The sequence below is a fragment of the Cordyceps fumosorosea genome, assembly GCF_001636725.1.
Source record: "Cordyceps fumosorosea ARSEF 2679 chromosome Unknown scaffold_9, whole genome shotgun sequence".
Lineage (NCBI taxonomy): Eukaryota > Fungi > Ascomycota > Sordariomycetes > Hypocreales > Cordycipitaceae > Cordyceps > Cordyceps fumosorosea.
The window spans coordinates 353,180-380,589 of NW_017387309.1; the positions used below are offsets into that span (position 1 = coordinate 353,180).

The following is a 27,410-nucleotide window of genomic DNA, read 5'->3' on the forward strand; positions in this document are numbered from 1 at the left end:
GGGGGTCAAATCAACGGGCGCTAGAAAGTATGCTTTTGGATGCCTCACACAGTCAGACGTGTCCTCGTGAGGCAAAGGTCCCTTTTGCCTCGATGCCAGTCGCTCCCCAGTTCTGCTGTCGGAATATCCGGGGCAATGTTCAACGGCGCTTCGAGTTTGCTATCCCGAAAAAGCTCGCAATCGTCCGCGTGGCTACTGGTACACGCCATACAGATAGATGGCGATGCATGTCTGTCTTATCAGGAGCCAGAAATCCTGGCGATAGGCCAGCCGATGGTGCCCGTTAGATATCAAAGTATTGCGTCTTTGCTAACTACGGAAAATGAGGCCATGCTAATCTCGACATGGTCCAGGCTGACAAAAAGACGGAATGTGTAACACTATGCCCCTCGTCATATCCCCGAGCGCTCCGTCCTCTACAGTGATATCTAGCAGAGCGATTAGCTTTGCACCACTGTGTCGCTATTATTCTACTTATTAATGATGATATTATTTTTCGGCCATGATTATTATATTCGTTTTGGCTTTCGTCTTCTGAAGCTGGTATCTTGTTGCGAGTCTTGGCAGACTCCAGCATTTAGCTTTACTTTATACCTACAGGATACCGCGATGGTCAGTCCTCTATCAGCTTACTCACGTCGGTACGGGCGCAAGGGGAATGGATGGAGATGACATTCTCCAGCGATCAGCCAAGCCGAGCAGCCTAGTCGAGCTCGACCATCTACTAGCAGACGAGGCTGGAAAGCGCCCCTCCTTCATCGGATAGTGTGCCCGATGGCCAGCACGCTCAACTACGAATGGGTGGCCACGCAGCCTTGGTTGTACCTGGGTGACGCCAGACAAAGGACGGTCGAGATTTACACCACAGTATCCGTCAAGCGGCTCCGACTTTTGTGAATCTTGAACTGATGATGCAAGGCAAGTTGGGGGCCTACCGGAGGAGGGGGGGAGGGGTCTTGGGCATGGGGCCAACAAGCCATGTGTGAGCGGGAAACTGGGTGCTTGCTTGCTCGCGAGGAGGGGCCAGTTTTTTTTTTTTTCGAGCAATTTAGGATTTTAGCGGGCTTTTCAGTCAAGCACGGTGGTCTCTCGAGGTAGGCGCAAGACAAGACAGCCATTTACCTGTCGGAGCTGGCTGGGTGCTGGTGGCTGCTCTCAAGTACCCGGATACTTGCAGCTACACTTCACCCCTCCCTGGCCACACAGAAGACACACACCCGTCTTCCGTCCCTCCCAACCAGCTTACCCCAGCTTTGCGCGGTCCCAGTCGTACCAGTGCTTACCTAGATAGGTAGTTAAAAAGTACATCTCAATGATTGCAGTTACCAAGAGGACGGCGCTCCCACATCGATATTTTCCTTTCGGATCCCGTGGCGATGGTGGTGTGGTGCGATGTGCTCTGAGTCGTTATTTCGCCGATGCTCGTCAGCCAGCCAGCCAAGCAGTACCTACAAACCGCTGTCCGTAGAAGGTACCTAATGTATCGCCGCCGCCGCCGCCGCCGCCGCGGGGTAACCGTCAGGCAATCGTTTGTGGCTGATGGGAAGTTGAGCAAGGGCTGCTTTTACCAGAGGCATTGCTCGTGGTACGTACTTGCCGCGCGCCCTGTCACCAGCTCGGGTTTATATTCCCTTGGTAATACGACGCGTGCTACCTCTTCTTGCATAGCCCGCGTAGTGCAAGAGATGGAATAATTTGTAGACGACAAAGCTGGCATAATCAGGGCTTTTGGTAATCTATTCTGGTTGTTTGTGAGCCTTGACAGGCCTCCACGGGCTAGCACCATGAGCTACTGGAGCACCGAGGCGGGAGGATGTGTTGGGGAAGGGGGGGCTGCGACCCCCGTGCTAATTGCATGTATGAATGATGACTGATATTTTTTGTTGTGTAATGATGTATTCGTACCAAGGGGGACGTGCAGAGACAACGGTAACGGCCAAGATGGAATATCGAAAAGGTACCTGCTTGTACAGCATGAGCGAGTTGTCACAGCGCCTACTCCTCGGTACATAGGTGTACCAGCTTAGGTATTCACTAAATTACTTACTTGTAGTACTCCGGAGAGGCAACTCAGGTTGGCCACCACCGACTGCAGTTGACGGCCGTGCCACAGCGAATCCACCATGGCTGCCGATGTGCTATTTATTGCCTTTATTTCGCAAGCACCAGAGCAGCAAACTAAAAAATAAAAATACATCGACAATAAATGCCAGGAAATCAGCGCCAAAAACAACAACACCTAGGCAGAGTCATGCTCCAATGCTTACGAATAGGTACCGACCTGCTAACCTCCCGTCTGGAATGATAGAGAGACACCCTCAGCTCCATTCCTCCACTCCGAGGTACCAGATACATGAATAATATCACACATCCAGCAGCTGTCTGGCAGCAAGGAATAGTAGGTAGTCACACCTAACGTTATGTTAGCTTGGTGCCAGAAGGTATTTGCATGCCCTTGTTATGCGCTTTCCCATTTAAATTTCCGTCCTTGCATGTACATGCACAAGCCGCGTTCCCCTCCTCTCCTTCTTCCTCTGCCCAGTTGCCAGTTGCCAGTTGCCAGTTGCCAGCTTCCAGCTCCTGCTAACTACTCCTCCCCACCTACCTACTTACTTACTTTTACTGATACTCCTCCTCCTCGTTCTCCCTCCCCTCCCCTCCTCCCATCTCCACCACCACCACCACCACCACCACCACCATCATCATCATCGTCGTCCTCTAACTATCATCACCACACCTTTTTTTCCCTTGTCTCCCTCCCTCCCCTTCATCATCCACAACCCTCCCTCCCTTCCTCCACACGCCCGCTGCCAACGTCCACGCCCACGCCCACGCCCACGCCCACTCTGGCACCACAAGCCCATTCAAACGCCCGCCGCCAATTTTTGCCTTGCCGCGCTACCACAACCACCAAGTCAGTACTGGGTATACCCTACGGATACTACCTATTAGTACCTAGGCATTCGCCTACCACCCACTACAACCAGCAGGCACCAGGGTTCCTCCCACGCGGCCAACCGAGAAGCACCTCGCACGCGCGTAAACTGCACGTACCCTCTCTGCATCACCACACTACAAGCCAGGCTCCCCATCAGCTTGCCTCTTTTTATTGCAACCGCCGCGCGAAAAGTCACCACCACCACCATCGGCTCACCCACCGTCTCGCCAATTTAGTCGCTACTTTTTGCTTTGCGCCGTCTTGTTGTGCTCCTCCATCGGCTCGCGCGACCATTGTCTTGGTTGATTTCCGCCCACCGCGCCACCTTCGCGACTCACTCACGCTGCTTCGCCGTTTGCGCCGTCGCCACCTGCACATCGACGGCTTCCTTTGATCTTCATATTTCGCAAGTGCCCATCCGCAAGTCGCCAGCTTCGTCTCGAGCTTGTCCTTGCTGTCCGGGCCTCCCGGCCGACCTTTTGCTCTTCTCGGTCGTGTCGTCACTTGACCCGCGCCTCTACGCGTTGCCACCAACAAGCTTGGACTAGCAGCTTGCGCCGTTTGTCACTGCGTTCGCATCGTCCTCCAAAGGTAACTAACCATCCGTCGCTTTGTACCATCATCCTCCCCGTCGCTTTTGCTGCCTGACCCATTTCTCGTTCATCTCTCCCTCATCCGCCCCTGCACCGTGACTGTCCTCCACCGGGCGCTTCGTGGTCCTGCCCTGTCGCATCCATTCAACCCGCGCGCATCATCGCCGCTCAACTTGGCCGCCAAACCTGCTACCTGAGGCAAGGTAGCTCATGCCCGCCGCAACCACCACGGCCGTTGCCGCCGCACCACACAAAAACCTCCTCCCCATGTGCTCGCCTCGACACCATCTTGCTCTCGCTGCCACACCGCATACATGCATGCCTAAATCGCCTCCTTCGACTTGATTGCGTCTCGATTTGCTTCCTTCGATCTTTGCTCGTCGACACCATCCTTCTTCCTCCTCCATGCCACCACTCCCCACGGGTTCGGCCGCCGCTGCCATGTACGCCAGCCAACCCATCGCCAGCACCGAGGGTGCCACAATCAATCCAGCTGCCCTCAACTCTCCAGGTAAGCGCTCCCGCTCCCATATCAAACTTCCTCCTCGCTTGCCTTGTCGCATGGCTTTTGCGAGCGTGTCTCCCCTCACTCTCTGTTTTGCGCTGTCGCAACGACAAACCCCACCGTTAGTTGGGCTGCAACACCTCTTGCGCCCTTCTGTCGCGCTCCCCATGCCGTTCCAAGCCAAAGCTCCCTTTCTCGCACGCTCTTTTTTTCGTCTTGCCGCATCATTCTACTAACCAGTCTCTTTCGCTATAGCCATCCCCTCTTCTCTCTCCACGAATCGCGCGAAACGAAACCGATCCCCGGATACTATGACCCCTGCGCAACCCGTCGGTGACGGTATGTCGTTGCAGAGTCTTTGTGGCCACGTCCTGCAACTGCTTCGTCTGCTTCCTACCGCTTGTGTCGCGTGCTAAATCTGGCCCCTTATTCCCACCGGGGTTTCTCCTCCATTTCAACTCCCGGTGCGCCCTTGTGTGCGCGCGCGCATATTGGGCCGGTTCGATTATCACGGTCGCGTGTGCGCCAACTTAGCAGCCAGGGCGCGTTCACTGACAACTCTCCCTTATCACGTTTAAAACTGCAGCTAGGCCCGATCTTGTGCTAACCTGTTCGTCCAAATAGGCGCCTCCTTGGCACATTCCAGACGATCCAGACTCATGAAGCCTCACTCGGGAGATGCTTCTGAGGCGGGGGCCCAGCCTCCAGCCGCTGTCACCACCGCTCCTACGCTTCCTCCTCCCCAGACGCCGCAATCCCAGGCTACTCCTCTCTCCGCCCAGCCCACGCCAGCATACTCTGGAGGTGGCGCTCCTCCCAAGACTACTCCCACCAAATCAACCCTCAAGGCCCTGCCCACTGTCCGCGATCACACAACCGATCAGCTCAACCCAGCCGGTGATGAATACATCCCTAGGGAGATTGACGAGTTTGGCGAGAAAAAGGTCCTGGGCAATGGCCAGCTTCTAGGCAACCGTGTCTATCGCTGCAGGACTTTCCTTGTGCCCAACCGTGGCGACAAGCTCTTCATGCTAGCCACCGAGTGCGCTAGGGTGCTCAGCTACCGGGACTCGTATTTGCTATTTAACAAGAACAGGTCCCTCTTCAAAATTATTGCCAGCCAGGCTGAAAAGGACGACCTAGTCCAGCAGGAGATCCTCCCTTTCTCGTACCGGTCCAGGCAGATTGCTATTGTTACAGCCCGTTCCATGTTCCGCCAGTTTGGAAGCCGAGTCATCGAAAACGGCCGTCGTGTGCGTGATGACTACTGGGAGACTAAGGCCCGAAAGCAAGGATTCACGGAGAACGATCTTGCTGGCGAAAAGAGACCCGGAGCCGCCAAGGCTCGCGAGGCCGCTGAAGCCCAGAACAACGTCATAATCCCCGGACCTCATACCGAGATTGTCTATAACAACGCCCCAGGGCCGTATCCAGGTGCCCCACAACCTCACATCGTCCAGCCAGGTATGATGGGAGGCCCCGGATCTACCACGAGGATGCCCGCGTTAACAGTCGCTCCAGACCTTAGTGATAACCGGCCCAGGGACTATTCAGGTGTTGTTCGACGCGGCCCGCGTCAGGAAATTACCGGACCAGCCTACCAGGACCAAACCAGGCCTTCTCCCGCTATGGAATTGCATTCCCAGACGCACCACGCCGCTGAGTTTAACAGGTCCGTCAACCAGCAGCGTGACATGCGCGGCGACTATCTCCAAGGCATATGGCACCGCCCGCATGAGCAACCTCCTTCTAGCCTGACACAGCCCGTTGGCACTTCGGACGCCGTTCCCACCTCCCGTGCCACTGCTTCTCCCCATGCCACTGCCGCAGGTCTACCCCAGCCTGGCGGAGTCCCATCTCGATCCCCTCAGATGATGATGACCAATGCCCCCTACTCTCAGGGCATCAGCGCCCAGATGGGCCAAGGCATGAGGCAAGGTGCGTTCTCGGTGCAGTCCCCCAACCGGACTGAATATTAATCATTCCTCCAGGATCTACAGGTAGCATCAACGCTGGACAACCCGGCTACAACTACCAGTCCGGACAAATGTGGTCGCAGAATCCCCAAGCTGCCCAGGGAGCGTATGGAAGTTATACCACCCAGGGCCAGCAGCCGCATCCCTCGCAGTCTCCGGCCTCAATGCGTCAGCCCGGAAGCGGCCAAATGCAAAATATGCAATTCCCGCCCATGGGAGCTTTGTCGCAGTATGGAGGCCAACCCAGCATGTACCCAGCGGACCAGACGCCCAGGCAATACATGCAGCAACCCGCCGCTGGCCAGCCGGGCGTTGGCCAGGCTTGGCAAGGACAGCACTCGCCCTCTCAGGCACAGCAGTCGCAACAGCAGCAACAGCATCAGTGGTGGAATCCCTCCCAGCAGCCGCAATAATTGTGCTTATGCCGGATTTGTCATTTGCAACAACAACTATCTCGTTATGCGGCCGGGCCGCATGCCATGTTCAATGCTGCCTATCCCTTTCCTCCTCATTTCAAACATAACCAATCCTTTAGTACCTATGGTGCCGCTCATTGAACCGGTATAAAGGGGCGAGGGCATTGACGTTTTCTGTTCTGTTGTTTTTCTGGAGTTGCTGCTGTTGTTCTTGGATACCCGAACGCATGGCCGACCTATTTTGCCGGTATCGTCCGTTTTGCTTGACGTTTTGGTTGTCTTTTTTTTGCGCTGGACCGAAATTTATCAATCATCCATTCCCCCGGATACTGGACTTTCAAAAACTTGGACGGGATAGAGGCGTCTAGGGCAAAGGAAAGAAAGAAAAAGGAGGGAAACCGGAAGGGAACGAGGGAAATACGGCGCCTATTCTCGGTCACTTACTGTTTGTTTTGGTCAGGCGGACATGCCTCGGAATGAGAACGATGCTCACGTGCAGGCTTTTGGCCACTTTTGGCGACGATGACGGTCTTCTATCCACGGAAGACTGTATAAGTTTTCCCCTGATTATGAGATATACGTCACTCTTTGCCACATTGGCTTTGTTTCTGAGATGGGTTCGTTTTCTTTTTTGGTTTTGCTTGGCTTTCGGGTAAAGACGATGGAATTCCGTCTCCAGTGGATTGTTATTCTTTTCAACCCAGGATTCAACCTGGGCTGGTTCAAATTGTTGTACACTTTTTTCTTCGTTTGATTCGTCTCCTGTTGTCGTGCTTCGTCGCATCTTCCTTCTCGTCCGCTTGGTGAACTTGACATGGCTTCTTGAAACAGCCAAGGCTCTTTCTTTGATCCGCCGATTGATCCCCGGCTTCCGTTTTTTCTCAGGATTTGTTGGTTTTGACTGCATTCGGGTTCAGGGCTCAAGGTTCAGGGTTTTCTAATGCTTGGCATGGGTTGTTTTGAGTATCTAGTGTTTTGTTCGCTTTATCTTGCTACCTGCTTTCTTCCGTCGTTTTTCTCCGACTTGCGTCCAATCTTTTCTTTGCACTTGCTTTCTGTATAGCCCCCGGGTGTATACTTGAAAAAAAATACGGTTTCTTGTCTTGTTTCGTGTTGATAATATGGAATTTCACGCCTCGCTCACTCATCCATATCCTCTATCCTCTGTGAATACTCTGACTTCTATATGGTAAAACTCGTCAAACTTGTAAGAAGATACTTTAGAAATCACTCATGTCGCTGTAGATTTGTCACGAGCTTCGGCGCACGAGCTGGCTCCAAACTCTGTTTCCTTCCCTGCAAGTAATGGGCACGTACATACATACCCTTGATACCCAGCGTGGCGGCTCGCGCGGTCCGATAAAACCTGGAGAAAGTCAGACAACAAGGCTTGGTGGCGAATAAACGAAGTGCCATGAGCTTCTCTTCTCTCGTCTCAGTGGTGTGAAAAGCGACTGTGTTTTCAGCTCGGACATTGCCCCTCCGTCAGGTCCCGAGAGCCTGGTTCTCATCTCGGCCGTATACAACGTATACATGCATACCTTGACACCATTCACACGGCTCTCGCCCGTCTCGACTAACCGCATTGCTTCATCTTGGCTACCAGTAGACGAACCGTACCTGTGCGGGTGACAACGTCTGTGTCATCCTGATATGTTTCTTTTACAGCATCGCGTCGGCAGTTACTTCTCCTTCGGGGCAAACTCGATTTACCTCTTCCCCCCCCCCCCGAATCAAATCGGCAGCCCGCATACTTTGGATTTTAAGTTTCCCCGCTCCGTGGAACCATTTGGCCCCTTGGGAACGACAGTTATGGTTTTCTAGATGGTCCAATCGCATCACGAGAATGAGCACCTCCAGTGCTTTGGGCTGGCGCCTGGCTCAGCTCAACACGGGTTGCGACCGCAACGCACGCTCAACATTAGAAATGTCAGTATTTGCGAGATTTCTTCCCGCGTAGGGCTAAAGAAACCAAACTATTCGCTTTCAGTGATGTTTCGAAGCGATGCCCCGTGCGCCGGGCCGGAGCGCCAGTTTAGCAAGGGCCAATGGCACCCGCAGCGTCGGTGACCTCGACTCTTTGCTATGTCGGCAAAACTATGACGCGATGGAGAATTCGTGAGAAGCTCATACCTAAAACTGTCTCGCCGTTGCGGCTGGCCGACCAGGCCCAAAGCAACGACCACCCCGTACGATTTCGCTGCTCCGAGGGTATGGGTATACTCGCGGCCGCTTTGCCATGACTAGCAACATCTTGTTCTCTTGTAAGGACAGTTCGCGCCCACGGGGGCTATACTGTAGTTAGTGTCTGTATTCCTCGATGACGAAAGTATGAATTATAGTAGAGTTTATCTCTCTTCGTTGGAAATGTACATCAACGCACAGACAGGGGTGGTCATGCCCCGATTTGAAGAGAGCATTGACCATTGATTAAATAGGATTCGTGTTGCTTCCTTATCTTCGTGTTGGTACTCAGTACAGCGTAGGAGATGCGCGGGGTTGTAGAGTCGTGAGCCGAACCCTGAAACGTACAGAGCAAGCGGCTAGAGGTTATCGCCATAATGCCCTTGGATACGGACGCACTGGTTGTGATCTATCGAAGAACTGAGACTGTTATGTGACTGGTAAGGCATCCCCGAGGACCACATTCTGTGGTCATCTAGACTGTCGCTCAATGCCGACTCTGATAATGTCGCGTGTTGATCGCCTCAACCTTCGTCGTGCGAAACAGACCCGATGAATTGCGGCGTACCGTAACACTACCCTGGACTTACGAGATCAAGGCCTATCAGTATGACCAGGCACCAGCCGTCCAGACGGACAAAACTCATTAGTGGAGGGATGTTCAGAACTGCCGATAATTCCCGTCATGAGCCCTTTCCTTGGTGTGTCAAAATCAGAAACACTGCTCATTTAATCTCGCACCGTTGGGCACCGACCAAGCGGCCCGTTCCAGGGGTGCGGGAGCCGCTACGGGCAGAAGGACAGAACAGAATTTGAGTTTCGGTAAGGGAGGGCATCGATGCGGCTGACCGCGCCTCATCTTGGTGTTGTTGTATGTGGCTGACGATTTGGGTGAACACTTTGGCTTTGAGTCCATGGTGCCAGCCTGGATTTTCGGCCTCCTGTGATAAAAGAGCATTCCTTGATACATGGTACTGCGGCGTAGAAAACTAGATATGGAAATTAAGACTTTCGGCCAATTTCAACAAGCAGATGGACCGACATTGCAATCTTGCGAGAGACTGCTGGTTGTAGGTTAATTCGTCTAAAAAGTAAATGCGTCTAACTGGCTGCGCTTTGCCAAATTGGAATGATCTTCATTCTGATGTGCTAGTCCACATGGCCCAGCGGCTCCTGGATGAGCTTTGCGGGATGGTGAAGTTTGTGTCTTAGTATTTGAAATACCGTGACGGCTCACGGGGTCTCAGTCAGCGTCCGACACAGTTTCGAGCGAGGCATATACATCTGATTCCGCATTGATTCTAGATGGGACCGAATCTCTGGATTTTACCTGGAAGTTGGGGTGCATTGGCTCTTTGGGGTCATGCACCATATATGTTGCAAGCACATGGGTTGGTTCCTGGACCTCCCCGCATGACCGACGGCTGGTGTGTTTCACGAGCTGACAGCCAGGGTGGCGGGCTGTGTCGTCTTGATGAGTGAGTAACTAACGTTAGCTGCTGGAGGCTGAACCAAGTCACTAGTTAGGTGTTTGGAGTGTTTACCGATTCGGGCAAGATGACGTGTGTAGGATTTGCGAGTCACGAGGAACACTCTGGTAATAAGCCGACGCTCGCCGCGCCATGCTGGCTGGCTACTGTCTCCTTTGGCGGGCAGGATGCGAGAATACTTCGCAATATCCGCGCTTGGGTGATTTGGTCCCTTGCTCTGTATAATGTGCGGGCTAATCCGCGTCGCCAACGGTTGGGATCCACGGAAAAAGAAAGTTGCGGTGAAGTTAAAACATGGATTTTTCGCAAACCCGCTCTGTAAGTTGTCCATTGCTTGCGTCCACGTTTTTGCCTTGGCAAACACAAGCTGCAGCCGACCCACAACATGACGGAGCCGACGATGCTGCACATGATCATTTAAACCAGGGGTAGCCACGCCTGGGGCTGGTTGGAGGCCGTTTATTCCATATTCGTACTGTTGGCGGGCAGTTGAGGCGTCGCCGGCGGCGCTCGGTTGAATCGCATGGTGGTGTGGGGAAGGCAAAAGAGGTGAGTTGTGTTGCTAACTATTCAGCGAAGTAGTTCTTGGCCATGATGTGCAATGCATGAATGAGAACCAGTCACACACAGTGGGCGCTGTCATGACCAATTCGTCTTTGTAGAAGCCGTTTTTTACCCACGGAGGGTTGGTTTGGAAGCGCGAAGCTGACGAATAGTCCTGATTCAGAGTCTCCTCGTATGTTTCAACCGTCTCCGCGCGGGGGAAGCGTCCTTGTGTTGAGACGACATTGGTCAGGTTGATTCGATTTCATAAACATGAAAATCCCAGATACGTACCTGTGGCCCTTGCACTGTGTCAATAATCATACCTGAGTTGCTCTCCGTTTTGGTACAATACTTTCTATTGCATACTTAACAATGCTGGCGGGTGATCCTCAGGGCCCATGCAATCAATGTCTGAAGAGAACGGACAGGTACAATCGCGCTACCTGGCTGATTGGCGTTCCTGTGTCTGTACATTGTGGCGGCGACCGGGGTCTGCCACCAAACCTGCAGAGGCAAAAGGAATCATAATGCTCCAGAACCTGCATTCTCTTCATCGTCGTTTGTGGCTGGGCTGACGAGCAGTGCAGCGGTGCAACGCAGCCACTTCTGCTTCGGTGGATAGCCAAGAACCGGCTTCTGAACGCCAGGCTACGGCTAGCCACCTAGCGTACGCCATCGGACACAGACGATGGCCAAATGGGAAACTGTTTTGTTTTAGGTGATACTGCATGTCATTGAGCGCAGGGGGAAGGAGGTGACACGACGATGGCTTGGTGTCGAATCTCTGAGTTCTGGCGAATTGAAAAATGACCACTGTGGGGGAAGCGAGGCATAACGACGGCCTTTGCAAGGACGAGGCGGCAAGATAAAGGAAAGAAAAGAGCCAAGAGAAGGGAAAAGTAAAAATGGCGCCTGTCGGCCGCAATAAGTCAAAGCGGACAAAAAAGAAACAACATATTGGCGATGCTACTCAATGTGCAGTAATCTGCACAGTAGTTGGTGGGAAAGTGGGAGGGAGGGAGATGCGAAGTGGTTGCATAACTTGCCACGTACAGTGCATACCGTACAGTGTGCGGGGTGCCATCGTGGAAGCGGGCGGTGATGCCCAAGAACCCGCTGCGACTTCACCGCCTCAATCATGCTGGACTTGCTGGGAAACTATCGCAGAATGAAGACATGGTTGAGACCCTATGTTATGTTCAAATCCGGAACCAAGATATCATTCTACAAAATAACCCCCATAGATTTTAAGCTGTGAGCCAGGCTGACTGACAAGTACCTATATACCTACCAGAGCAAACGGCCGCACCGTACGTCGTTATCTGCTTCACTGTGCGCCATCAGGGTGTTTGCACCAAATTACAGCCTCCTCCCTCTCCTACTTCACAACCTACCAGCACAAGTAGATCAGACGACGCCTCGAAATTTTAGCCGTTCCTAGGTCGTTGCTCAGCCCCCAGTTCTACTACACCCAGACTTGCTTTTTGCTGCACATCCAGTTGTAATGTGAGTTCCTGGCTGTGCATCTTTACCAATGTCTACGAGACTAATTCTTCGGCAGTCTGCATCGAACCTGCAGCATGGCATGTGCTGTCAGACGCGAGTATAGGCCGTCAATTATATCCGAGCCTTCAGAATGGAGTACCCCGACACTCGCTGTGCGTGCTTCATGTTCTCCACGTAAAGACCTCGCCGTGACTTGGGAGTTTCTTTTGATTCTGTACTGCTTCTTTCTTTTTCGGCACGTCTTCCTATGAAATGGAAATCCGGCCACCATCCTTGATCCACCGCCTTTCGGGTTGGCTCCGGTCTCAGACATTGAGCCAGTTGTGCGTATTACGGTACGATAGCCAGCCTTCGGCTACAGAACCATGGCTCAGCTCCGATGTAGCACCTGGCGATCCGTCTTTGACGCCGCCATCTTCATTGACCTATTGTCATTGCGCACTACACTCTTGGGCCCGTCATGGCAATAAGTCAGATACAGAACAGCAGTCGGAGCTTGTGCGTCACACTCTACCATGTCAGCCATCGGTGGGCAAAATAAGCCAGCTTCATGGGCAAAATCCTGGCTGCAGACGACAACGAGTAACTTACACCTGCAAACCAGCCTGGTCAATTCCTACAGGGAGTTGTCCTCCCCATCAACCAGAGCGGCATGTGGAGTCGTCAAGCACCAGTAATACTCCGCAGCCACGAAACATTCTCTGACCTGGGCGCTTTTTCTGGACTATTAATAAACTGGAAAGGCGAGACAGGAAGAGCCACGAGTCGGCCTGTATTCCGCCATCAGCTGTTGCCGAGCTCAGGCTCCAGTGCGACCTTTCTCCACCCCGAAAGCTCGTCAGTGTGCTCATAGCGGAGTCTGTCTCTCGTTCCTGGCCCGGAGGCTGAGTATCGTGGCCTAGTACGTGCCATTGTCGGGCCCGGCCGTACCAATCGTTCGATAGTTGAGTGACCGCTTCCACCATTCCATCACGACAAGAGACTGCGACTGGGTGACGACGGGCGATCCTAGGTATAGGGCCCTCACAAGCAGGTATGAAACAAAGCACGCGCCTACACTTCACTGGCGGTGACAGTCGACTCACGGCGAGTGTGCCAAATCCCAAGTTACATGTGGTTCCGATTACAATTACCGGCAGCGGACTCGCAGCGAGCTTCCTGGCTGAGCGGTATTATCCCCGGAGCGGCCAATGCATTATGAAGTATACCGCAGAGAACCACTCCTGTTATAGTCACATCTCATACTTTGGCCGCTGCAAGACGGGAAAATAGCAACAAAAACCAAACTAAATGCAGAGCACACCCCACTGCCCGCCGACCGGCGTCTAGCGAGCAGAACAAGTGCGTATCAGCGTGTCCAAGATACGGCTACTGCAGCCCAGAATTATTACAGAGTTGCGATTGCCTCGAAACGTGCTGGACAGCGGGCAGTGGCTTGATTTGCTTCTGGCCCTGGACCGTTCCCGCGCCCGCCAACTCCAACTCTTCTCCACACCACCACACACCATCACGAGTAGCCAAACCGCCATCACCCCTGATCCTCATCAAAAAGGGTGTAGTTCTCGTCGACCATCTGCAGCCCATATTACTTTTTCTCCGCCTGTGCGTCACGCTTGCACCGTTACGACAGGCCACCTGCAGCTCTCTTCCCCCACCAACGACTCGTCAGTTGCTAGTCTGCTGCAGTGCCGAGCCTTGGTCAAGCGCCCGCCTGCAGGATCGGCTTGCTTGCCAACTCCCTAGTCAGTGGATTGCTTCGTTCTAGTCTGTCGATGGTACTTGACATGTACCTCGCATCCGTCCAGACTAGAATCCACTGCCGTCCCTGCTGGGAGTTGGTTGAGATGGTGTCCACGATGGGCCATGGACCGCCCTGTCCGCTCAGCGGCCCCCTCGCCCTGAGCCCGCTTCTGCTCCCCATCTTGTATATAGAACGACGCCATCCTCCCCCTCCCCGAGGTTGTTCCTGGTCGTCTCTGTTAGCTCGCCAGGGCAGAACTGGCCTCACTGCTCTTTACGAAGTATCTATTCTGCAGCATCTTGTAAGCCTTGGTCCATTCTATCTATATGCGAAACCGCCGTACCCGGTCATGCTTGCTCTACCTGGTCCCTAATACTTCGACGCCTTGACGACAAAGCCAAGTACCAGGATGCTGACCGCCACTGTTCTAGATATCTTCACGACGCAGCTTCACTTCTCACGCCAACGTTCTTCCAACTCAATTGACACTTTGCGCAGCATCATCCACACGCTTGGTGAATGCAAAATCCATAGTCATTCGTTTGCAAGTCACTCGTTTACACTACACTAAACCGACTCTGAACGTGAACTCGAACACCGGATCACATCGGGACGAGCCATATTGTCATATCGCCAAATTGCCAACACTCTACATGGACTGAAACCGCCCAATTACCCTTCTCCCGATAGCTTTGGTGAACAAGGCGCCGCCACCTAAGCTTCATCTCCATTCATAATGGAGGACGCTCACGTTGACGACAAGAACCTAACCATCATCCTCGCCTCGGTAATTCCTGGCGTTGCATTCATTCTGCTCTGCGCCATTCTACTATACCAGATTCAGAAGCGCAGAGCACGTCTTTTTCGCAGAGGCATCACTCCGATTGGCGAGGAGGAAATTCAGTCATGGAAAGTCGACAAGGACGATGAGCAGTCCGAGACCCTTGAGCAAGGGCCATCACATCAACGCGGAAACTCGGCTTCCTCCCACAAACCCGCGAGCATCATCGTCTATCAGAACACTACGTCAGGTCGGGTCTCCGAGGACCAACAACCACACCCTACTTCGCCGCCATACCGTGTTAGCATCGACATTCCCACCACGCCAGTGGTTGCCCGCGCACCGAATGCTCGGCCCGGCCTGACAGATGATACTATCCCAGGAGACGATGCCTTCATTCTTCAGCCTAAACGGCAGACACGGCTCGCCAAGCACCCGCCAGTGTCTGCAGCAAGCCGGCACCACCGTGCATGGAGCACACGCTCCATATCCCGCCGGCCCTCGCACGAGTGTTGGTATGGCACCGAGCACGACGGTACACCGCCACGTCACTCTACAGAGACCTTTACCCGCAGCCGGAGCCGATCGTTGCACCAGGCTTCAAACAACAGCACCGCCTACTCGACGCCCGCTAAGCCACCCAGGGCTTCCTTTGACGATGAAATGTTTCTAGGCGGGCTCTCACCACGACCACCAGTCCACAAGTCCGAGATTGGTCGAGCTATCGGCTGAGCGCGGGTTAGGATGTCAGAGAAGAACCTCTTCTTTAGACTTTGAACCCATTATTTTGTACGACGGCTACTGATTTTGCTTACATGACACCAACCGTCGCACTCCTTAGTTTTTCCAAGGTGTGAAGACCCCGGATGCTACTTTCCGGGTTTACGATGCAGCCGTGCGTTCTCGGCCGTGTCGAACGAGCCTCTCCCCAGGTCAAGCAGGCACTTCTTCAATCCCTTCGAAGATGACTGGTTGAATGACAAGGGTTCTCTTCTGCAGACAAGGTTCTGATGCAGATATAGTATCGCTCGGACATTGCTGCCCCTGAAGTGGAGAACGAATTTACTTACAACTGCCCATATATATTTACTCGGCATAACTACCCTACGTATATAAGGGAAGATCCATTTCCTATCACGGCCTCTTACATGCTGGCTTCCCCTTCACCCCTCTCTTCACCCCTCTACTGGAACACCTTCATTGTCACCCTTTTTTTCTTTCATGTTGACTATTGATATGATGTATGTTATGGCTGGATATACCCTGGATGAGGTTTTTTGGACGGTACCAAGGATATCCTTATGCATAGACTACGAGGGCGGCAAGACATGTTCTCGTCCCTAAATGCTTGAGCAGGGCTCAGCGAGGAGTATTTCTTACAGGTGCATACCCCAAATACGAAGGCCAGCAAGACTGGCTGGCTGGAGAAAGATGTCAATGAAAAATCGTTCAGTTCCAGAAGCGGCCGTGATGTGTATGTGATATCTCATTAAGTTCATTTAGCTAGGCAAGTTGCGCAGGCTATTACGCCGTGTCTCTACATACGCACAGTGTATAATGCGAGCATCTTAAAAACTGTGAGGCTGTCGTGGAACAAGGGTTGTATGCACCCCAGGTTTTGCTGATCGGCTCCGAGCACAAAATGTGTGGCTATTAATCTGTACCAGCAATCATACACGAGTGGCCATCGAATTTTCGATGAATGATACCACCGTTTCTTTTGGCGAAGAAGCTTCCGCGGGTTTGGCACTCAGCCATTATTACAGCGTCAAAGCTACCTACAACTACGGATAGTAGGGCATTCACTGAACCACTTAACGCGCTGTCACCCCATAACGGTGTGGAATAGTGGGGTCGACTTGCGAAAACGCGTTCGCAAAGTGTCCTACGGGAAGGGACGCGCCTCTAACCCCATCAGCCTAACATTTTGACTTTTTTTGTTCTTTTTATTTACATCACCGCAGGCAATTGAAAACACTACATATCCGATCAACAGTTGGCATTATTTACACTTTATTACTAACTCATCGGGATCGAAAAAGCGCGCCTCAAAAACCGACAACTCCCACACGCACTCCTGTCGCCACTCCCCACGAACGACCATTTGGGATCGAGAAAGCACCCCTGCCCTCACCGCATGGACGGACAGGCTACTCAAGTATACCAGGCGTAGAAAAGTACACATACGAAATACACAGCTCACACAAAATGGTATCTCGCAAGTCGGACGCGCGTAAGAGCGACGTCTCGGCCGTTGGGCCAACCGCGGCCGCCACCGACTCTTCACATGCTGCGGCCGCAGACGACTCCGTCCTCTCGACAGCGACGACGACAACAGGGACAGCACACACGGGCGGTGACAAGACCTCCGGCGAGGGAACGAAAAAGGGCAAGGAGCCGGCGGCCGCGTCGGCGACAACGACGGAAGATAAGACGACGATTGAAGACCTGACACTGCCCAAGTCCATCCTCACACGGCTAGCTAAGGGCGTGCTCCCCCCCAACACGCAGATCCAGGCCAATGCCATGACGGCGCTGAGCAAGAGCACGTCGGTGTTCATTAGCTACCTCGCTACGCAGTAAGGGCTCTTTCTCTTCCTCCATGGACGCTTCCTTTGTCGGTCTTGGTTGGCCAATTTTAGGAGCTAATTCGGGCAAAACTACAGTGCAAATGAGATCACGCTCAATGCAAATAAAAAGACGATTATGCCCGCGGACGTATTCAAGGCCTTGGAGGAAATTGAGTTTGATTTTCTAAAGGAACCGCTCGAGGCTGAATTCGCAAGTACGTTGGACAACCTGAGAGCACTGATGGTGGCTGGCATGGATTTGCTCCGCATATATCCCCCCAAATGGAGTCATGTGGAATACGAGGGACAACGTGAACGTTTTGCTGACAACTCACTGTAGAATTCAACGCCATCCAGACGGACAAGCGTAACACGTACCGCCAAAAAGTCAAAGCAGCGGCCAAGTCGACGACGGGTGACGACGACACCGAGATGGGCGGGGCCGGAGCGGACTCGTCCACGATAGCCGACACGACGACCGCCTCGGCACCGCCCGAGGATGACGATGCTGACGACGTGCCGCGCTCGAAAAAGGCGCGCGTCGAACCTGGAGCGGCGGATGCGGAGGAGACGGAGGCGGACGACGCAGAGGAGGATGCCGCAGAGATGGATGATGAGGAAGAGGACCAGGAAGAGGAAGAGGAGGAAGAGGAGGAGGAGGAGGAAGAAAGGGACAGAACGGAAAGCGGTGACGAGACGCAGGATGCCCTCGAGGAGCGGGTGGACAGGGAAGAGGCAGACGAGGCGCTGGACGGCGACGAGAGCGACTAGAAGGAGCCCGTGGGAAGGAGACGCGGATGTGTCTTCTGTTAAGCATTGGAAACGTTTGTTTTTGTCGTAGCCTGGAGAGGGCAAAGTGAAAGCATCATGTAGAACAGCTCCTCAAACTGATAGGAAATCGAAACAGCGAGGAAATTCTGGCATCAGCGCGCACCACACACCCATCTCCAATACCGGTCTTGTCCCGCAAAGTCCACGCCTTGTTTAGTTCTTGTGTAGATACTCGTGACTTTGTCGACCACAACAACCTGGAACTTTCTCTACGGTTGCACATCCGCACGTACTCCAAGAAACGAGCAAAAGAAACGAGCAAAAAAGGAAAGCCGAGCAGGCAGAGAGAGGGAGAGAAAAAAAAAACGCCCGTTGTGGCACCCGTTTCACAAGAACATAAAAACACCCATGTCTCCCCTTCGACCCGGGGGCCCAGCAAACAAACTATGGTAGAGTAGAACACGAAAGAAAGCTTCTACATCGACGACGATCACCACCACCACCGACGTCACAGAATTTTCGTAGCAGAAAGTTGGGGAATCGTTGTGTGGGGTGATGGACGTTGCTGAGCCAAGTCTGGGGAGCAGGGGCCGTTCCGCCAGCCGGGGCTTTAGATGTATTAGTTTTATGCTAGATGGGATGGCCGACGATTTGGCACGGACACGTTGTGGCGCGAACCGCTTTGACTTGGAGGCCCAGCTGAATGTTGTGGTGTGTGTTCCCGCGATGTGATGCGATGCGATGCGATGTACTCCGCATCACTCAGCCACAGAGGCTTCCAATCCTGGATGCCGTTCATGAATGCTCGGTAGCTAGCGCGGGATCGACAATAACCTCCACAGCATTCAAGTTGATCGTTCCCAACCAGTAGCCCGAATAGGCAAGAATTCAGAATGCAGCAAGCAACTTCACATAGCGTCTACATGAATATTCATGTAAATCTAAATTAATTAAGAGTATCTACCTACTCCTTTCGCCTCTGCTATGGAATCCTGGGGTAAAAAAGAGAAACACGCCGGCAAAATCAAAACAATAAAATTCGGCTCTTCGACCGCACAGCGTCCTCTTCCTGTACTACACTGGCTCGTTGAAAAGCGCCAAGGTTCATCAACTAAATCATCCCAAGCCACTCGACCCTTCCGTCATTCTTGCATTCGTCAAGGTATTGCGTCGTCGGTGAAATAAATCGTCAAGGCCAAAAGGCGTACTGGTCATAAAATCGGTACAGAGAAGTGAAACAGTGGCGAGGCCAGCCGTGAGGCCCTGAGCCAAGCCACATAGGTAGGCGGCTCAGAACTGGCTCGAGATCACAGCGCTTAAATGAGATAAGCAAAGACGCCAACGGCGGCGGCGGCGGCAGCGATGCCCTGGCCGGCGGCCATAGTGGGAGCGGCCAGGCCATGGCTGCTGCTAGTCGACGAGGCGGAACCGCTGCCACCAGTCTGGCTAGTAGCCTGGGGAGAGGCAGAGGTAGCAGAACCTGAAGCGCTGCTGGAGCCGCCCGTAGAAACCTTAGTAGGGTCCAGGGTACCGCAGTGCGACATGATGTTGGATTTGCAAAGCTTCTGGTTGTTGGCGTTGCCGACGTTCTGGCTGGTGCATTGATCAAAGAGCTTCAGGCAGATGAAGGTGGGCATTGTCTGAGAATAGTACTCAAGGCCGGGGGTGCTGCTGTTGGAGCTGCAGAGGCACTTGTACTGGAGGGTGGTCTAGGTAAGACGGTCAGTCGCTGTCGTGGCTTCGCAAACGGCAAGTGACGGCGCAATGGGTAGCAAAACGTACAGCAGAGCAGTCATTCGTGCTAGCATCATTGTTACAGAGCTGAGAGCAGGTGTTGGTCTCGGCATTGCACCACTGGCCTATGTGGAAAGAAGCATTAGCACACATTTCATCGACTGCGGCGAGGATGGAGCTAGGAAAGCTTACCGCGGTCCTGAGCAGGGACCTGGTTAGGGTCAATCGTCATGTCGAGCGAGCTGGTGTAGTTCTGGACCTGAGCGGTGGCAGCACCGGCGGCGGCGAGCGCGAGAATGAGGCTCTTGGCGAACATTGTGGCGGCGGAGGAAGCGATTGGACTTTGATGAGAGCAGGCGAAGTTAGCAAGAAGCGATGATGACAAGTCGACAAGATGGTGCGCGCAAACGGCGAGGACCCGAGACCATGTTTGGGCTGGGCCTGGGCAAATGGGAAAGGTGATGAATTACCTCGTGGGGAGAATGGTGTTATGGATATAAGATTAATGAGTTATTGAGTCGACTGACGAGCAGACGGGCGGATGCTGAAGCAGAAGCAGAAGCTGGTTGGGGGAAAGGAAGAAGAGAAGAGAAGATCAGATTCAGAAGCAGAAGATGACGAGAGGGCTTTTCCAGGTTTAAGAAAAAAAAACAGGTGGGCAGGGCAGCAGAGGGTGGGCAAGCTCATGGACGGCAAGAGCTGGCCGAACTGGCAGGGTTTATAACTGGGGAAGCCGACGAGGAGGAGTCTTAGAAATGGGCGCTAGTCGCCGGGGCTACTGCGGAGCCACAGTGGTACTGGTAAATACCTAGAGAGAGACAGTTTTTGTTACCTACAGGCGACGGATTACTGGTACCGGCGAGGTGGGCAAGTCTATTTTTTGGTGCTTCCAAGGCAAAAGCCGCTTGGGAAAAGGTACGGCCATACGTTTCCGCAGTTGTGTAGGTTCGTTCTTGGCGTCAACTGATTCCATGTGGCTGGCCCAGATACGGATCGTGGGATAACTAAGCAAAAGGAAGAGGATAGAGAGACTGATGAGAAAGACGAGCGGCTGGGTCGGCGGCGAAAGCAGGTACCAGATACCAGATGGGCGCTGGATCCTCTCTCGTCATAAAAATGCGTTACGGCCTGATGCCAGGTGTGTTATCAAGTCTTGGCTTCAATATGTGTCTGAGCAAGTGGTTGGGGGCTGCCAAGACGACGCTAGCCGAGTCTCTACAGGCCATTTCGCAGGGCGACGGGCCTCTCCGTACCACTGTTCGCCGTTGCACCTAATGAATACTGGGTACTACATATGTGTGAGGTGGGACATTGAATTGGCCAGCATGGCATGACGCAGGTAATTTATATCAGCGTGGGTAATAAATCACGGCTTTGAAGCTGACGATGCAGACTTCCGTTCCTTGCACTAGCCACACTCGTCGGTCCACTGTAGGTTCCCGTCTTCCAGGTACCGTTTTAGTGTCTCTCATCAGCCGTGCCAGCCGGGGTCACCATCCGCTAATAGCCAGCCGTGCAGGCATATCCCGTTGCCACTCACTCTTCAGCAATTCACTTGTCTGCGACTTGCCAAGCCACAGGTGCAGCTAGGTGCTACAGGCTTCTCGTATTCTTGCAGTTGACTTTTCTCCGGAACTTTCACTCCATTGCCACTGCCCTTGCGCCCCTGCCCTGGTTGCCTGGCTTGCCACGCCCTCCATCGCAGACAACAACGGAGCTCCCGCCATGGCCCACTATCGCCTTGCGCCTCGGCTTTCGTCATGACCCCATCTCCTCCATCTGCAATTACAGCTTCCCATGGCAAATGTTTCCATGAGACCATGACGTTTCTCACGTCACATCCTGGTCACCCATCAGCCTTCTTTTTTTTTCGCCCTTGTTCCCCTACTATCCCCTCACGACACCCTCATCACAACCTTCACCATGCCCTCACCCCCGTGCCCGTGTCGCATAACAGTGTCATGCCCCAGCACTGCAACACTCGTCCCACTGGAATGCCGTTGCGCTGGGTTACATGACTTGACTGTTGGACATGGTATATCATGCGTATTGCTCACTGACAACATGCTCTCATGCGTCTCAATCATCTCCACAGCAGGTAGCAGGTCGTGTACACTGTACGAATTATGTTCAATGCGATGGAGACGGAGGCCATGATATGCATCGCTGCCTTGTTCACTTCACTTCCAAGGTCCTCATTGCGAATCATGTATCCTGACGTGTGATGGATTCGACTGTGGCGCAAACTCCCAGCCACCACTGCAGCGCCTCTAGCCAGCCACCTACCCCAACTCCCCAATTGCTTCAAGTCAGCTCTGCTTGCTAAAAAGAACGAGCCACTAATATACATCACCTCATCTCAACTTGTCGCAAGTTGACTAGCTGGCCAATAAAGTAAAAACAAACATGAAGCAGCTAAAGCGCACTAAAACGCCCGCCACCAACTGCCCAGATCTGCGACCTGCCCAACTTGGCTGTCCACGTTGACCGGCCTTTTTTTTTTTTGTTCAGAGGCCGCCACAGAGTGTCCCGCGACGTTGGTGGCTGAACAGAGCACTACAAATTATGTCCTGCACGGGCCGCTGCAAAAGGCCTCCTGCATATCCGAACGGAGCATCCTTATGAACCACGCCTCGTCAATCAGTAATCAAACCACAATCTAATAATGCATCGCTTGCCCCAGGCTAATCTATTTTGCCTACTCGTCAACGGCCTCCGCTCCCATCGCAGCCTGCACCTCCCGTCTTCTCGTCGTGCTACCCTGCACTACCTACGGGCCCTACGGGCTGCCATACCTCTCCGATGCTACACGACTGCCCTAACAACCTTCTTTCACCTTCGGCGTCACACAAAAAGGTGCTGGTGCGAGGGAGCACAATGATTGCAGTACTACGAGTACGATGTGTCTGTTCTGTCAGTGTTGTCTCAATCTAGACACAATGTCACGTATATATGCCTCGGCATGACAGGCCGTTGCCCTACCCTATCGCCGAACAACACTACAGCTGGCATAATTTCATAGCAGATTTCTAATTTGATTCTGCGTGAGAAGAATCCAGCCAATCTTCACAAAGCCCTCAAATACTGGTTGCGCTCACCGATACACAAGACTTGACGTATCCGTGGAAAAACAGGTAGAAGAAGGACATCGTCACGTGAGGCAACAGACGTCTTTTGCCCCGGTGGGCGAGGTCCCTGTCCAACACAACTTGAGAACTTTACGAGTTGGTCAACTCAGTCGAGCTTTGTTCATCTTGTTGGCATTAATACCAGGAACCGTCGTCTGCAAACTACAGTACGACTCAAGGTTAGACCCGCCCCGGGTCCGCCCGCCACCACAACTGGCGCTAAACCGCTGTTCTTGGTGGTGCCGATCCATCCCTGAGTCTCGAGCTTCATCCACCAGTAACCATAGTTGGGCGCATCCTTGTTCCCGTCATTGGCCAGATTAGCAGCGGCAAAAAGAGCACAAGTTGAGCCGACTACAAGGAGACTCCCAATGATGGATCGTCTCCCGTGGGAGCTTTTCCAGGACATTCTGCTGGTCTTTGCACACAACGCCACCAAAAATGACGTCCTTACCAAACGCCTCGTTTGCCGCGACTTCAACCACATATTGCGGCCCCTTGGCTGCCGCACCATCAGCCTGGAATTGACGCGGCTGAGCAAGCTTTACAATGTGCCCAAGCCTCGCTCTGATGGCTTGCAGACGATAGGGCATCGCTGCAAAGCTCTGCACATTGACATGACAGTTCTGCGAGACGACGGTTAAGAGCATCCCCCCTTGTCACGACTTGCACTGCAAAAACTGACACACACTTGTAGACGAGGTCGAGGTGCTGAATAGTGAGCTGCAGCATCTCCCCAGTATGCAGGGCTTCTGCCATGCGCTGCGGCATCGATATTCCTTCAGCGACGCGGGCTTCACGGAGCTCGACTTCTACCAGACCACGGCCGAGGTCCTCTTCTACTGCCGGGACATTGACCGCGTGCGCATCTGCCTCCCGCAGTCCATCCGCGGCTCTCATTGCGGCGTCGCGACCCGCGTCCTCGCCAACGCTTTCAAGGCGCTGGGGCAGCGTCCCGAGGAGGACTCGGCGCCGCTCAAGACGCTCGTGATTGACAACATCCCCGAGGTCACGCTGTGCGAGCTCTGGATAAACCCCTCGGATGTTATGAACATGCAGGCTCTGCTGCCATCGGTTGAGACGCTCGCGCTCAGCACCAGGTGTTTCGATCGTGTTTCTTTCTCTGCTATCATGTTTGGCGTCGCTCTGTGGAACATGATATCCAGCACACGCAATCTCCAATCACTCTATTTAGCGTGTTCGGGCGCCTCCAGAACTGTCAAAGATGACAACTTACCGGAGGAGGTTACTCATCAAGACATGGATTTTACACAGTGGCTGGAAAGAAGGTTGTCTGGGCCCGGCCCACAAGTGACCCTTCCCAAGCCTACGTATCTGGAGCTTCGCCATGTTGCCATGCTACCAGAAGAACTGCTGCACATTGCTGCTGCGTTCGGGCCGTCGCTGGAAGAACTCCATCTGTTTGATGTTTCCCTGATGATAGAACAATCCCTCACGAGCAACGCCGAGTCCGATATGCATCTTTGGGTCGGCCTTCCCAACGTAGACGCTGGCCCCCGTCAGTGGATGGCGATGCGATTCCGCGCGCTGATGCCAAACCTGCGCATCTGCCGCTGCTCCAACCTCAATTACAAGTCCTACCTCCACACCACCGGGCCCGTCCAACGCGTCTTTGACTACGCCGACCCCGCCCGCATCGGCCGGTCCATCGCCCAGCGCTTCGTCGAGGTGGTCACGGGCCTCCAGCAGCCTTCCCTCCCAGACGGGACCCCCATGCGTTTCCACCCGCACGACGATGAATTCGACCATCTCCTGCACAACCTCACGGAGCGACGGTCGCGCATCCCCATAGCAGAGTACGACTTCGAAGCGCACAGACTCGCGGCCGCGGACCGGCCGCCAGACTACCAGCACAGCCTGGACGGCCTCTTCGCCAACTGCGTCGACGGCTCGAGGCGGGAGATTCGAGGCATTGTGGACAAGGTCGTGGAGGGGCTCATGGCTATTGAACGGCTAGATCTTGAGTCGCTGCACCTCGGCAATACTGGGCCAGGGCAGGGTTTGCCAGACCCGGCGGCGGGGAGTACGTGACACAGGGTAACCAAGGACGGCTACTTGGAAGTATGTATGATCAAGTATTGTGCCGCTCACGGGTAGGTAAAATGTATGTGTCCATTTCTAACAGCTCACCGGCGCTGTCAAGACGAAGATGAGCACGAGGCGCGTCTGAATGGCCTGTGCAAGCACTTGACCGGCGTGGCGTTGCTTTTAACAGTCACTTTCTTTGGGCTTACGATGCGCGGCGACCTTGGGCTTACGATACGAGGCGGTCGCCGCGGACGCATTCTTATTTCACTTGAGTGAAAACACGTGGTGGTAAGAGAAGAGCGTTAAAAATTCTTTTCATTTCAGTGCGTGGGCATGTGGTAGCCTCTGCAGAACGGTATTCGTCAAAAATCCCTGGCTGAGGTCGGCCGGTACAAAAGCAGTAACCCAAAACATGTCTATGATTTATGCATGTTTCTTCCAAAGTTGACCCGTCTTCTTCGCTTGTTGCTCATAAACACGTAAAAACTCCCAGATTTTTCTCCGGTATGCATCAATTTGCTCGCGAAACGTCATTAGTTCTTGCCAGAGACGGCAGCGTCGAGGGCCTGAAGGATGTCGTTCTTGAGGTCCTCGGCGTCCTCGACGCCGCAGCTAAGGCGGACGAGGTCGTCAAAGACGCCGACGGCCTCACGCTGCTCCTTGGGGATGCCGGCGTGGGTCATGCTGCTGGGGAGCTCGACTAGCGACTCGACACCGCCGAGGGACTCGGCCAGGGTAAAGATTTTGGTGAGGGAGCAAAAGCGCTCGGCGGCATCGTGGCCGCCCTTGATGCGGAAGGAGAGCATGCCGCCTCCCATGCCGTTGCGGTGCTGCTTCTTGGCGATGGCGCGGTGCGGGTGCGAGTCCAGGCCCGGGTAGTTGACGGCGATGACGTTGGGCGAGGCCTCGAGGGCCTCGGCGACGGTGGTTGCGTTGTGGGTGGCCTCGCGGGCGCGCAGGTGCAGCGTCTTAAGACCGCGGTGTGCGAGCCACGCGTCAAAGGCGGAGGGGACGGCACCGATGGCATTTTGGAGGAAGCTCAGGCGCTTGTACAGATCATCCGAGTTGAAGGCAGCGACGCCCATGACGACGTCACTGTGGCCATTAATGTACTTGGTGACGGAGTGCACGACGATGTCGGCGCCGTGGTCTAGGGGGTTCTGGACGTAGGGGGAAAGGAAGGTGTTGTCGACGACGACCAGGATGCCGTGGCGGTGGGCGACGTCGACGACTTGGCGAATGTCGACCAGACGCAGGGTCGGGTTGCTGGGACTCTCAATCCAGATGAGGCGGGTGTTCTCGTTGATGTGCTCAGCAATGTCGACCTCAATCTCGGGGGTGAAGGTGACCTTGACGCCGTGGGCCTTGGCGACCTGGGTGAAGTAACGGTGGGTGCCGCCATAGACATCGGAGACAGAGATGACGTGGGAGCCGGCGGCAAGACTCTGGAGGATGTTGGCGGTGGCAGCGGAGCCGGAGGAGTAGGCGAGAGCGTAGCGGGCGTGCTCGAGGGCAGCGACGGCCGTCTCAAAGTTGTTGCGGTTGGGGTTAGCAGAGCGCGAATACTCAAAGACGCCGACGGGCTTGCCCACGGCCGTCTGGGCGAACGTGGTGGACAGCGAGATGGGCTCAATGACAGCGCCTGTGGAGGGGTCGTGAGGGGAGCCGGCGTGGACGGCCAGGGTGCCGAAGCGGTGCTCTGGCGTCGGGGGCCGGGGCGGCGTCTCGACAGAGGGATGGTCTGTGGTGGTGGCAGGTGACATTTTGACGGGGATTGTCAAGTTGTGGCGTCTCTACGCTTGTAGGGGGTTGTTTGGCAATGCAAGAAGCTCTCGAAAGGGTCAGAACCGGAGTAGCAGAGATGCAAATTGCGCAGAGTTCTACTCCGAGGGAAGCGGGCAGCCCTATTAATAATAGCGAATCTGAGCTAGTTTTGCGTCCCTCTTTTGATCCGGTAAACGCAGCAGGGGTTGGGGCTCGGTTTGAGACGGGCTGGATAATGAGTGTGAAACTTGAATAGAATTGTGGATGCTCACGCTCACGCGGATGCCGGTCGTGAAGAGGCTGGTGGGAGAGTAAGGGTTAACGCCGTGGTCGGGAGCGGGCGGCCGGCTGTCGGAGAGGGAGATGAGATGGATGGCGTCGAGCTGATGGTCAGCTGGACAGCTGGACACGATGCTGCACGACAGGAAGGGGCAAGCTGTCTCGGGTGGAAGAATCGTGAAATGTCCCAAGTCTCTGAGTCTCGCGAGTTGTAAAACCAATTGCCCTAGGTGGTGCAGATATTCCACAGTGGAGAGAGAGCGAGATGATGTGCGCCGGCAATTGGATGGGAAAATTTCTTTTCGAGAAAAATAGAAAAATTAAGGTCGAGATACCCACTGCCACTGACGTCTGCTGTGCTGCACAGAGGTCCACTTGAGTCAGTTCGCGCGGAGCTTCAGGATGGTGTCATTGAGGCAGATGCTTACCACAGACTTGC

The 27,410-nt window shown here is 54.0% G+C and overlaps 6 protein-coding genes across 6 annotated transcripts; 4 read left to right on the forward strand and 2 right to left on the reverse strand.

The window, feature by feature from the left end:
* Window positions 1-3,936: 3,936 nt before the first annotated feature.
* ISF_04291 (Chromatin-remodelling complex, RSC SWI/SNF subunit Rsc7/Swp82) lies at window positions 3,937-6,425 on the forward strand (the record flags this gene model as incomplete). Its single annotated transcript, XM_018847897.1, has 4 exons — window positions 3,937-4,042; window positions 4,292-4,375; window positions 4,661-5,974; window positions 6,028-6,425. The coding sequence occupies 4 exons, from the start codon at window positions 3,937-3,939 to the stop codon at window positions 6,423-6,425; spliced, it is 1,902 nt and encodes a 633-aa protein (XP_018704853.1).
* Window positions 6,426-14,631: 8,206 nt separating this feature from the next.
* On the forward strand, window positions 14,632-15,408 carry ISF_04292 (hypothetical protein; the record flags this gene model as incomplete). The annotated part of the gene is made up of 1 exon (XM_018847898.1): window positions 14,632-15,408. The coding sequence occupies one exon, from the start codon at window positions 14,632-14,634 to the stop codon at window positions 15,406-15,408; it is 777 nt and encodes a 258-aa protein (XP_018704854.1).
* A 1,476-nt stretch (window positions 15,409-16,884) lies between these two features.
* On the forward strand, window positions 16,885-18,017 carry ISF_04293 (Histone-fold protein; the record flags this gene model as incomplete). Its single annotated transcript, XM_018847899.1, has 3 exons — window positions 16,885-17,255; window positions 17,343-17,461; window positions 17,587-18,017. 3 exons carry the CDS (start codon window positions 16,885-16,887, stop codon window positions 18,015-18,017), a joined length of 921 nt encoding a protein of 306 aa, XP_018704855.1.
* Window positions 18,018-19,333: 1,316 nt separating this feature from the next.
* On the reverse strand, window positions 19,334-20,067 carry ISF_04294 (hypothetical protein; the record flags this gene model as incomplete). The annotated part of the gene is made up of 3 exons (XM_018847900.1): window positions 19,334-19,726; window positions 19,800-19,876; window positions 19,944-20,067. 3 exons carry the CDS (start codon window positions 20,065-20,067, stop codon window positions 19,334-19,336), a joined length of 594 nt encoding a protein of 197 aa, XP_018704856.1.
* Window positions 20,068-23,253: 3,186 nt separating this feature from the next.
* On the forward strand, window positions 23,254-24,931 carry ISF_04295 (hypothetical protein; the record flags this gene model as incomplete). Its single annotated transcript, XM_018847901.1, has 2 exons — window positions 23,254-23,518; window positions 23,577-24,931. The coding sequence occupies 2 exons, from the start codon at window positions 23,254-23,256 to the stop codon at window positions 24,929-24,931; spliced, it is 1,620 nt and encodes a 539-aa protein (XP_018704857.1).
* Window positions 24,932-25,461: 530 nt separating this feature from the next.
* Window positions 25,462-26,691, reverse strand: ISF_04296 (cystathionine gamma-lyase; the record flags this gene model as incomplete). Its single annotated transcript, XM_018847902.1, has 1 exon — window positions 25,462-26,691. The coding sequence occupies one exon, from the start codon at window positions 26,689-26,691 to the stop codon at window positions 25,462-25,464; it is 1,230 nt and encodes a 409-aa protein (XP_018704858.1).
* Window positions 26,692-27,410: the final 719 nt, after the last annotated feature.